At 41.1% G+C, this 12,403-nt stretch overlaps 1 protein-coding gene across 1 annotated transcript in view; it reads left to right on the top strand.

The window, feature by feature from the left end:
- The window catches only part of LOC126335845 (tubulin-specific chaperone E), a 64,288-nt gene that overhangs the window by 32,520 nt on the left and 19,365 nt on the right, over window positions 1-12,403 (top strand). The window contains 4 exon segments of the mRNA XM_049999315.1: window positions 7,717-7,847; window positions 8,120-8,249; window positions 12,207-12,290; window positions 12,292-12,339. Coding sequence (XP_049855272.1) covers window positions 7,717-7,847; window positions 8,120-8,249; window positions 12,207-12,290; window positions 12,292-12,339 — 393 coding nt within the window.

The raw sequence follows: 12,403 nt of genomic DNA, 5'->3' as shown, positions 1-12,403 counted from the left end.
TAGTTAACCATTCCTTGATTATCTACGGTTTGAGAAATACAGGATTAGGGACAGCACTCTAGAATGGCTTATCATACCGAAGCCAACAATGATTTTCACTGTGAATGCAATGAATTATTGTTTGAAACAGTGTACAATATGATATGCTCAAAGTTCTATTACAGGATGTACATAAATCTGGGAACACTTTCAATTATTTACTACACAAGAACTAAACACTGTACAGGTGTCATACATATTGCATTTTGAAGAGAAACTCTGAAAGTTTTTTACAAACGTTAGATATGCAAACCATGAGTAACCCATTAGATCAATCAAATTTTTGCCATACCTGTCCCAGCATGGCATTGTCAACAGTGGCAGTCGCTTCCCGTCTCATGTCCCGAACTCTGCTACATCACATGGTAGAGGCGGTACATACACCAGATCTTTTATGCGTCTCCACAGAAAAAAGCCACACGGATTGAGATCTGGTGATTGGGGAGGCCACTTCATGAAACAGCTGTCCCCTTGTGTAGCACAGGCGATCCATCGATGCGGCAGTTCAGTGTTCAGGTACCCACAAACTTCAAGTTGAAAATGGGGTGGAGCCCCATCCTGCTGAAAGAATAACGGAGAGTCTAATTGCATTTGAGGCATCAGCCATTGCTGCAACATGTCCAGGTAGGAATATTCAATGACAGTGCTCTCGGCGAAGAAGAATGGCCTGTACAGTTTTCGATGTGACAAGGCACAAAAAATATTTACCTTTGGGGAATCACGCTCAAATTCAATGCATTCATGTGAATGCTTTGTACTCCGGATTCGACAATTGTCTGTTCACTTTCCCATTGGTGTGAATAGTGGCTTCATCGCTAAAAATTAAGCGATCAACAGTGTCAACCCCAGCCTCATTCAGTTGTTGCAACTGTGAATAAAATTCAAAACGCTTGCCTTTGTCATCGTCGTTGAGGTTCTACACTAGCTCCAATTGGAATGTTTTCATAGAGAACTTCTGTCGCAGGACTTTCTACACTGTCATTGGAGCCATTTTGAGTTCACGGAATGCACGACACACAGATTTCTTTGGACTCCTCATGAATGTTTCTTGTACGCACTCCACATTCACTTCACTCACACTGGGATGTCCGCTTCTCTTTGCCGGGCACAAGCAAACCGTCATAATGAATTTGTTGTGACAGTGGTAAATGGCCGTCCTTGGTGGTGGGTTCTTACCATACTTGGTTCTAAACATCTGTTGAATAGCTGTAGCACACTTATTTTTGTTGAACTACAACATGCAGAAAGCTTGCTCCGCACCTGAATTCGCCATGTTTGTGACTAGCACTGACTATCGGCAAAGTACCAAACTATGCTGTGGTGGTATACATGGGGGGAGGGGGGGCAATCGTTAAGGGTTTCTCTTAAAAATGACATATGTATGATATCTTTACAACATTTGGTTCTTGTGCAATAAATAATTGAAAGTGTTCCAAGACTTTATGTACACCCTGTATAAGGCCTGTTCAATGTAAGTCACTTGCTCATAGATTTATATTCTGTCAGTAATAATTGGAAATAATAATCTGTATTAATTAAAGGTAAGTCCTGAATGTTGTAACACCTTCAATATATTAGAAACCATGTTATCATAACAATCGTCCTATGGATAAGTTTGATGCAATAATTTTTTTTTCTACATAAAGACTAGAATTTAAGCTGGAATACCGATGTTGAATTCTTAGAAGGGAGTATTAAAGTTTCGTACTCTTGAGAACGCCGCTCATGCCCAGGCGAGTCATTTCTCCTATGTACTGACTCATTGAGCAGCCTGCAAGCTATCAACCAGTGCTGCTCTTGCCACCCTTTGGCAGCGTCCATTCAGGAGTTCATATATGCCCTGGAACGGTCCCGTCGTTCAGTGGCGTTTGTGTGGACCCCAGGACACGCTGGAATCCCAGGCAACGAACTTGCCGACAGGCTGGCCAAACAGGCTATGCAGAAACCGCTTCTGGAGATGGACATCTCCGAAACTGATCTGCATTCTGTCTTATGCCACAGGGTTTTTCAGCTTTGGGAGATGGAATGACAACAGTATGCACAACAAACTGTGTGTCACTAAGGAGACTATGAATGTGCGAAAGTCTTCCATACGGTCCTCTTGCAGGCAATCAGTTGTCCTCTGGTGCCTCCGCATTGACCATACATGGCTAATGCATGGTTACCTCCTCCATTGCAAGGACCCACCTCGGTGTTACTATGGCTCACAAATGACGGTCGTCGATCTCTTGCTGGACTGCCCACTTTTAGCTGCTCTGTGGTGGACTTTTAACTTTCCCAGCACCCTATCTTTGGTGTTGGGCTACAGTGCCTCAACAGCAGCTTAAGTTTTATTTGTGAGGGTGGGTTTTATCATTTGATCTAAGTTTTAGCGAATGTCCTTTGTCCCTCGTGTGTCCTCAACCCTAGTGCTTTTAGGGTGGAGGTTTCAATGTGTTGCAGAGTGGCTGGCTTCTCATGTTTGTTCTCATGGTCAACTAGCCATGGTAATCTGCTTTCTTGTTTTGATCTCTTTTACATGTTTCTTGTGTGTGTCTGTGGTTTTCTTGTCTGATTTTGTCCATTTTATTCTTTGTTGCCCTTCTGTCATTCTTGTGGTTTTCTCCTGCTTTTCTTCCAGCTGTGTTTTGTATGTCTCAATTATTTTACTCCCACCCTCGTGGAATTATTTTAATTAGAACGAGGCACTGATGACCTAGCAGTTTGGTCCCTTCCCCCCTCTTTTGAACCAACCCACCTCTTTTATAATGCTGCTGTGTGATGTTGGATCCTTATCAGATAGGATTGACGAAGTACATCAAAAAGGTTCAAAGAAGGGCAGCATGTTTTGTATTATCACGAAATAAGGGAGAGAGTGTCACTGAAATGATACAGAATTTTGGGTGGACATCATTCAAAGAAAGGCATTTTTTACTGCGGCGGGATCTTCTCAAAAAATTCCAATCACCAACCTTCTCCTGCGAATACGAAAATATTTTGTTGACACCGATGTACACAGGGAGAAATAATCACCATGATAAAATGTGGGAAATCAGAGTTCTTATAAAAAGACAGTGTTCATTCTTTCCACATATTATACGAGATTGGAATAATAGAGAATTGTGAAGATGGTTTGATGAACCCTGTGCCAGGCTCTTAAATGTGATTTGCAGAGTATTCATGTAGATCTCAAATTCCTGGCTCCTGTAACACACATTGAAATGCTTGCCCTCCAGGAACTAGAGGGACATGCACAACACTACCTCAAAAAGCTCTCCGTCCTGCTCACTTCCTACTCCTGCCTTGGATTACTACTTACCATCACCTCTGCACTAACTTCCGAACCTCCCCCATGTCCTCTCATAGTTGGCAAACCCTGTCTTGCAGACTACTACATTTACTTCACCCTCCAAAACTCCCTCCCACCACCACTCAGAATCCAGAATATAAACAGATCCAAAACACAGTCGCAAACTATTCCCCCAAAAGCCTTAGCCTCGCAGAAACATCAATCCTTTCCAAAGGTCTCACCTTTTGCCCTAGTCCCAAATTCAATCATGCAGGACTTGTTAAAACCCTTCTCTCCTTCTCCTGGCACCTACAATGGCAACACTTTTTTGCCACCAGCCGTACCAATCAGACTCAACCAAAGACCAATTTTGAATCCTGTCTGACTCAGATCACTCCTCCATCCAACTGTGAACCACCCCCACTGCCCCCCAAATCACCCATTGTTAACTTTCTAGAATTTAGTAACCTCAAACCTTGCCTCGCCATCATTCCCCAGATCCCTGAACATGTAAATTAATCTTACATCTGCAGAAAGAACTACAATCCACCACTTAAAAACTGGTCCCGACCGTATAATCCTTCCTGCCGACAAAGGCTGTGCTCCTGTTGTCTTGAACTGCAATGATTACCTGCCAGAAGGATTCCACCAGCTGTCAGATTCACATCTCCATACCGTGCCACAGTAGCTCCATTCCAGAAATGGAATCCTTAGGCCCATCCCAGAACCTCTCCCCGTAATCCATCTCTCTTCACACTCCTACCACTTCCTACACTCCTACCTTCTACATGCTTCCTAAAGTCCATAATCCCAACAACTCAGAGTTCCCCGTTATGACCGGTTACTATGACCCAGTGAGAGAATCTATGCTCTCATAGACCGACACCTTCGGCCTATTACCTGCAACCTAGCCTCCTGTACAAAAGATACCAATCATTTCCTCCACTTACTCTCCACAGTCCCTATTTCTTTACTACACAGTGTCCTGGTAAATCACTCTTCATGTCATCTCCCTTTGCACTAACATACCTAATGCACATAGCCTTACTGCTATTGATTGCTACCTTTCCCAGTGCCCGACAGATTTCACACCAACAACATCCTTCCTAGTCACCATGACCAACTATAACCTCACTCACAATTACTTCTCCTTTGAAGACGTACCTACAAACAAATTTGGGGTATGCCACTCTCGTGGCACCATCCTGTGCCAAACTTTTCATGGGCCATATAGAGGAAGCCTTCCTAAACCCTCAGAATCCTAAGCCTCTCACCACTTTCAGATTCATTGTAGAGATCTGCCCACCATCCTCGCAGATGCCGATACCAGTGTTACAAGAGTGGTGAAATTTTGTGAACGGTCAGGCCTCATCCCCGAAATTGGTGGGGAAGGACAGCAGACTTTAATACGTTATAAACTGCTCCGCCTGTGGGGACAGCCTTTGTCCCCACCCATGAGAATTGCACGTTGACCTTTCGTCAGGGTGCTGATGACCATGATGTCGAGCACCCCTTCAACCCAAATAATAATAATAATAATAATAATAATAATGACAGATGGCATATTCGTCATATGGATTGAGGATGAGGACACGCTACCCACATCCCTCAAGAACCTCAACACTTTCTCTCCAGTTTGCTTCATGTGGTCCTACTTAATCCAACAACCCATCTTTCTCAATGTAGACCTCCACTCCGAAGGTAATTACATCAGTACCTCTGTCTGTATCAAACCTACCAACCACTAGCAATACCTCCACTTCGAACAGGGCTATCTGTGCAACCAATCATGTGAGCTACAAGCTAAGCTGCAACCACTGTGCTGCATTCTACGTGGGCATAACAACCAACAAGCTATCTATTCACTTGAATGGCCACTGACAAACTGTGGTCAAGAAACAACTGGACCACCCCAGTGCTGAGCACACCACCCAACACGATATTCTTCATTTCAGTGACTGCTTCACAGCCTGTGCCATCTGGATCCTTCCCACCAACACAATCTTTTCTGAATTGTGCAAGTGGAAACTCTCCGTGCAATGTATCCTACGTTCCTGTAACCCTCCTGGCCTCATCCTTTGCTAGTCATTGTGCATACCCATTTAGCCTCTTCCCTGTTCCCTTTCCAACATGCATAGCCCTCTGTTCCACCAACATACCCAGTCTTTTTACTTCTCTCCTATTTTGCTAAGCTCCCCCCACCATCCATGTCTAACCTCCCAACTCTGCATGTAGCTGCCCTATTCTCTCCAACTTGTCCCTGTATGTATCCCTAGCAGCACTTTACCATCACCCACCCCTACCATGCTATCCCTCCCCTTCCCCGACCCCACCTCCTCCTTACCCCCACTTGATTGCCTCTCCCACCATGCACTGCTGCTCACAGTCTGGCTTGAGCTACAAGAGGCTGTGGTGATTTTGTGTGTGTGTGTGTGTGTGTGTGTGTGTGTCATCTGTCTATTTTTGACAGAGACCTTGTTGGCCAAATGCTCATTTTGTGACAGTCTTTTTGTTGTGTCTATTTGCAAATCAGTATTTCTGTTATATGGCCAGTAGCAACTATTGATTTCATAATATTGTTGCATTTTATCCTGGATTTTCCATTGTTTGCATGAACATATATAAATTATGTTTGAGTAATGGATCATTTTGGCAGAAGGGAACCCATGTGTCATCGAATATTTGGGCAAAAGCTAGAATATTCAGAACTCAAAAAGTATTAAAACAGTGCAAATTCCAGGTTGTAATATCAACAGTATTAGGAAAAGGACATATTATTACTCACTGTTAAGATAACCCACTGAATTGAAGACAGGCACAACAGAAAGATTGTTAAACAAAGTTCTGACCGGAATCCGCTCAGAGCTGCCAGTGGAAACGGTCATGTGTGTGTGAGATGCTGCCAGTCTTAGCGGTCATGTATGTATAAGGTGTGTGTGTGTGTGTGTGTGTGTGTGTGTGTGTGTGTGTGTGTGTGTGTGTGTGTGTGTGTGTCTTTTTCTTTGCTGAAGAAAGCTTTGGCCAAAAGGTATTAATGTATAACAGTCTTTTCATTGTGTCTGTCTGCAACTCAGTGGATTATTTTTTCAGTTAGTTGCAGTCTATCCTCCTCCTAATGTTGTTGAAAAAGTATTTAGAATCATCACTTTATCTGTGTGTGAATCAAAGTAACAATGTCTCGCATGGAAGCCAGATATAATATTTGGTCCCTTATTGTCCATCATGAGTGCAATGTAGTTGTGACAGTAACTACTACATTATTTCGTACTGAATACTTTTAAATTCTGCCTGTAAAAATGCAATTTTTATTTAAATTTTCAGTCATTATACAAGGTGTCCCAGGAGGAATGGTCAGTATTCAGGAATATGACAGGAACAAACATTTGAAGCAAAGAAGTTTAGTAAACATGGGCTCTAAAATGGATGACATAAGAGCTACGAGCACTTTATCAGCAGAAGAGATATGTTTCACAGTAGCAAAGATGGTAAAAGTGCTTATAGCTGTTAAGGTTTGGACTTCTGAGCTCATGTTTACTGGACAATTTGTTCTTGGTTCAGTCCATACTACGGTTCTCAAATTATGGAAAGCAAAGAGGTGTCAAAGGTGAAGTGTTCGTAGCTCTTCAATTATGCATTTCAGAGCCATTTTTACAATATCCCTGAATATTGGCCATTCGTACTGGTACACCCTGTCTACTTGTCTCTCCTATGTTTGTTTACTGGTATCTTCATCTTTTGCCTAAGTTGAGCATGTCATAGAGAGAAGCAATGAATTTTTGATCACAAGTGCTGTTAGCAGCTGACTGTTGTAACTGGCTTTCAACAGAGTGCTGTAATATTACAACAGTAAATGAATTTAAGCCCAGTCTTTAGAAGCTGACCAAGTGCCAACAAAAAACTGGAACATGTAGGTAAAAATTCAAGAGGACTTGGGGAAAGAAAAGACAAAACGTGTAGTTGATGAGCATCACAGCACACAATCTTTAAAAAATATTAGCTCCATATAACCAAAAAAATATTCAGCAAAATCTTCTTGCTAGTTTGCTATTCAGTGTAAGAGACTTATTTTTTTCTCATTTTTTTAATAATTGTCAACTGGATCAGATTTCACTAGATGGATAAACTGGTTTCTTTTTTGCAAAGAAATCTATCACTGCCTCAGATATGTACCAGTCAGGTAGTTTCTGTCTGTGTGATTTGTGGTCATACATTTCAGTGTATTTAAACTGAAACCTGAGATGAAACAAAAACTGTAAGCATAATAAAATTACAACAAAATGAGCACGTGAGGGTGAAGACACCAACAGCAATAGTTCATAGATCAGATAAGTCATAAAGTGAAATAATAATAATATATATTGTGCATTTTTTGTACTATAAAGTGGTTGAAACCGTGATATTGTTTCTAGGTACCCTTCAACTGCATAACGACTTTAAGCAGTCCCCCCCCAAATATTCTACAGAACCTCCGACTGTTAGATTTGGAAGGAAATAAAATTAGACACTGGCATGAAATCAACAAACTTGGTAAACTTAATACGTAAGTTTTCCTTCCAATTGTGATGCCATTATAATTAAGTTTGGATAAGATTTACCTTATATGACCAAATAGGTGTGATGAGTATTGCTGTATCTTTTAAAGTCACTTCATCGTTTTCCTTTTAATCTTGCTTGGATGCTTTTCATTGAAAAATGACATTTATGTTTGTTGTTTTTGACTGTCATGTTTCTTTAATGGAAATAATTGTCATACCTGTAATACATACATGTTATTTGATTCCTATTGACATGATTTAATTTTTTTCCTAACAGGTTAGAAGTTTTGAACATCTCAAACACAGGTGTGAGTGAAATTGCCTTCCCTCTGGAGTATGAACAACAGAAGACTGAACTTTTTCCATCATTAAAACAGCTGCATCTTTCAGAGAATAACATCAGTGATGTTGGTATTAACTAAGTACACTTTTATAGTAATCAGAATGCCTGAACACATGACATTGCTTTCACTAAAACTTATAGAAACTGAACAGTTCTTAAAGAAAAGATGCAAAATGTTTGTTCTGCTCTTAGTGAGGTATGCATGACTTAAGGTAATAATTAACTATCACCTTACATCTTGCTATTATGCATACACAGTGAAACAACTGCCCTTTATCAACACATCAAGGGAAAGTGATGCTTTTACATGATCTCATAAAATGTGTTTAATTTTCATTTTTCAATAATATGCTATGGCAGCATCAAACATACGCCATTGAGGCATACTGTGTAGTAGTATTCCGCTTGCAGTGTTGAGAATGGCTTTCAACATCTTATAAAACCAGCCCAGTTACGCTGCCTGCTCCACCTTAGAGTAGACGAAACACATTCCTGGGTTTAATAGTGATGACAGAAGCTCCTTCCACCTCCCCTCCCCCCCCCCCCCTTCCAACCTCCTTCCCTTGCCCCACCTCGCCTTCTACATATCCCATAGTGAGTGGTGGGGTAGAAGCAGTTAGCGGTAATGTTTGGTGTTCGTTCTATGACTCTTGAACACTCCTGACATAAACTTTTCCGAAAAAAAGACATAACTGCTTTCTTTAAACATATTGGTTCTAATTATGTCTTGTGTTTCCGTGAGTAGTTTATTCTACATATTGATGTTCAGGTAGGAAATACTATTTTGAATTTTTTGTTTAATTCTTATTTGTACATAAAAGTTGAGTTGGTTTTTGTTCGATGATCATGACTACAGTTGTTAGTGTAATAATTACACTCTGGCGGAGCAGTCAGGATCCCAGGCTCTTTAAAAAAAATTTTAGAATTATCCCAATTATTATTACTTCTGTTGTTCTTATGGACCTTTTCTGTAATTTGAATATTGTGCCCATATTTTACATTCTCTTCTTCATTGTTGCTCTTAGCCTTTTGTTCAATAGAACACAGTTCATTGCTCTATTTGCACCTTGTCCTTTATTAATCCTACTGGTGACTTCATCATTACTTGTGCCCTGTGGCCATGTTCTCTGCACAAAAAATACCATAGTTCAGGCTGGATAGCTGGCACGGTAGCTCATCGCGGTCAGAGGGTTAGCTGCCCTCTGTAATAATAATAATAATAATAATAATAATAATAATAATAATAATAATAATAATAATAATAATAATAATAATAATAATAATAAAAACTGAGTTAATCGATCAACGAACAAAATCGAACAAAATGTGATTTTAAAAAAAAATCCTGTGTTTCAGACCTCCTCATTGCTAACTAATCAAATAAGTGTCCCTAGTAAGTTGTGTGTTTCACCAAATGCTCTAAACGATTGTTTGAAAATATGTGTAATACAATGCCACAAAATGCTTTGCCCTTGTCTTTTATTCTTAATGTATGCATCTTCCAGTCTCTCCTCTCATCACTATGGCCCGATAGGGGAATGAAGATATTTTCCTGGTTTTCTTACAAGCATTCTGCCACTTAAACACTTAATACAAATGGATGGTAACATTTCAAAACCATCTCAGTCTCACCTTAGTACTTGTCTTCACCCATACTGCATTGCATTCTTACTTCATACTATCTCATTAGACATTACAAATTTCAACAATGTAGAAAAGACAGATTGCTGCTTACCATAATGAAGACACCTTAAGTTGCAGACAGGTACAATTAAAAAGACACCTACATAAAGCTTTCGGCTACAGCCCTCATCAGTAAAAGAGAGACTCACACCAATCATACAAGCAAGCAAGCACACATCTTGCACACATGACTGCCAATACTATCAGCTCTGGCTGGGATGCCCGAGCTGCTGGCATTGGCAGTCATATGTGCATGATGTGTGCTTGCTTGCTTGCTTGTATGAATGGTATGCGTCTCTCTTTTACTGATGAAGGCTGTAGCCGAATGCTTTATGTAAGTGTCTTTTTAGTTGTGCCTGTCTGCAATTTAAGGTCTCTTCACTATGTTAAGCAATCTGTCTTTTCCTACATTGTTGATATTCCTGCCTGGAGTTTAGATTATGAAATTTTTTGTGGCTAAAAATACACTTCTGCCATTAGTATCCATCCTATCCTTTTGGTTTATTTTCCATTTCCTAGTATTGCATGTGTGTTGTTACAACTAATGAGTTATTAATAATGTTGGAGCTTTACCCTGAAAGCTTCTCCAGTTCACTGATTTTAGTTTCAAATTTTCTTCATGCGGCTTACAAAGATGTTCACTCTCCTTTGTAACAACTACATGTAACCTGCACATGATTCTTTGGTGTACTATTCCTAGCTGACTATCCAGTATACTGAGAGGATTCTGTGACCTAGGGAATCTCTCATCTGCATGCCACATGTACCCACTACTAAAGTAGCTACTTCTGGGATGTGTAACCTATGAAGGGGCCTATTGATTCACCCCGATAGTGCAGATCAAGAAATCAGCACCTGAGATAGTCACAAGGTTAATGGAGCCTCTGGTTTAAACCTTCCATGTGTCTGCAGTGAAAGGACCACAGCTAGTCCTTGACAATCCTACAAGTGATGGAGTCTGTATTCATACCATGAAAGAGGCTAACAGCCTTCATCACTTCAGCCAGCCACTGAAAGGAACTGAAGATGCTCACTGAATGTAGGCAGTAGGCATCACTGGTGCTAATATAAGCCACAGCTTGCAGTCATCTCCATACACTGGATAGAGTAGCTGCAAGCAAACCTTATTCCATTTCTCGGAACAGACCTGGTGATAACCATACAGTATCCCCACTGGCCTTCTTTCCCAATCTAGCTGCCACTTCTTGGAAGGGCACCATACTCACCTAACATAGGAGCTTTCAATAGCGAGAAATCCGGACCTCTGTGGAAATCTGTATCTTGCTGGGAGGTCAGCTGTAGTCCAACAAAAGGTGAGATGGTTCCTACTTGCTCAGTTGTAATTTCAGCAAAGGACAGCACCTGTTGTTAAGGCTCAAAGGGTATTCATTCAGTCAGTATACTGGAGGTCTGCACTCCTGCCACTGCCCTATATTCACACTAAAGTGACTGTACTCAATTTTCCTGGCATCCATACACAACAAGCACAGTCCGTTTTGAATCTAAAAAGTGAAAGAAAAAGATCTCTTGCTGTCTGGTCAAATTGTCTAAAGAACTGTGTCAATAATTAAGTATCATCTAACAGAAGCACCTACAAAATAGGCAAAGTTGAAAACCAAGTTAATAAAAATATTTCAATATATATACTCATACATTGGTAGGTAGTTTTTGTTCACTTCTACAAAGAAAGCTGTAAGAAAGCAACCTTAGCTAAACACTGTGCACAAACTAAGTAATGCTACCGCTTGCTAGTGTCAACATCAAACTGACACCAGCAGTTGGTAAACTATTTCAAAAATTCCACCTTCTTGTGAACATCTGCTGTCAGTGATTTTATTTTAATCAAACGAATCTCTCTCTCTCTCTCTCTCTCTCTCTCTCTCTCTCTCTCTCTCTCTCTCTCTCTCTCTCTCTCCTCCCCCCCCCCCCCCTCTCTCTCTCTCTCCTCTTCTCTCTCTCTCTCTCTCTCTCTCTCTCCCCCCCCCCCCCCCCCTCTCTCTCTCTCTCTCTCTCTCTCTCTCTCTCTCTCTCTCTCTCTCTCTCTCTCTCTCTCCCCCCCCCTCTCTCTCCCCCCTCCACCTCTTCCCCCTCTCCCCCTTTCCCCCTCTCCCCCCAATCCCCTTCCCACTCCCTCTCCCCCCTCTCTCTCCCCCAATCCCTTTCCCACTCCCTCTCCCTCCCTCCCTCCCTCCCTCCCCACCAAGTCTTCATTTCTCTCTCTCTCTCTCTCTCTCTCTCTCTCTCTCTGTCTCTCTGTGTGTGTTTATTTTTCCCATAGTAATAATTACTTAATATATATTGTCAATAAATACTCATTTCCCTCTTTAAAACATTTCAGTGGAAGTATATCAGTGAACTGGAAAAACTAAAAAGCCTAGAAGACCTCAAGTTCAGAGACAACCCGGCTTTACAGCACGAAACCTGTGGAAACATGCTTTCAGCTCATAATAGCCAGAATTGGCAATTTAAAGGTATGAGTCCTTAATCAATTCCATAAGTTGAATGTTAATAAATTTGGAACACGCGATCTAGTGT

The sequence above is a fragment of the Schistocerca gregaria genome, chromosome 2 (assembly GCF_023897955.1).
Source record: "Schistocerca gregaria isolate iqSchGreg1 chromosome 2, iqSchGreg1.2, whole genome shotgun sequence".
Lineage (NCBI taxonomy): Eukaryota > Metazoa > Arthropoda > Insecta > Orthoptera > Acrididae > Schistocerca > Schistocerca gregaria.
This window is presented reverse-complemented; position numbering and strand designations above follow the sequence as displayed.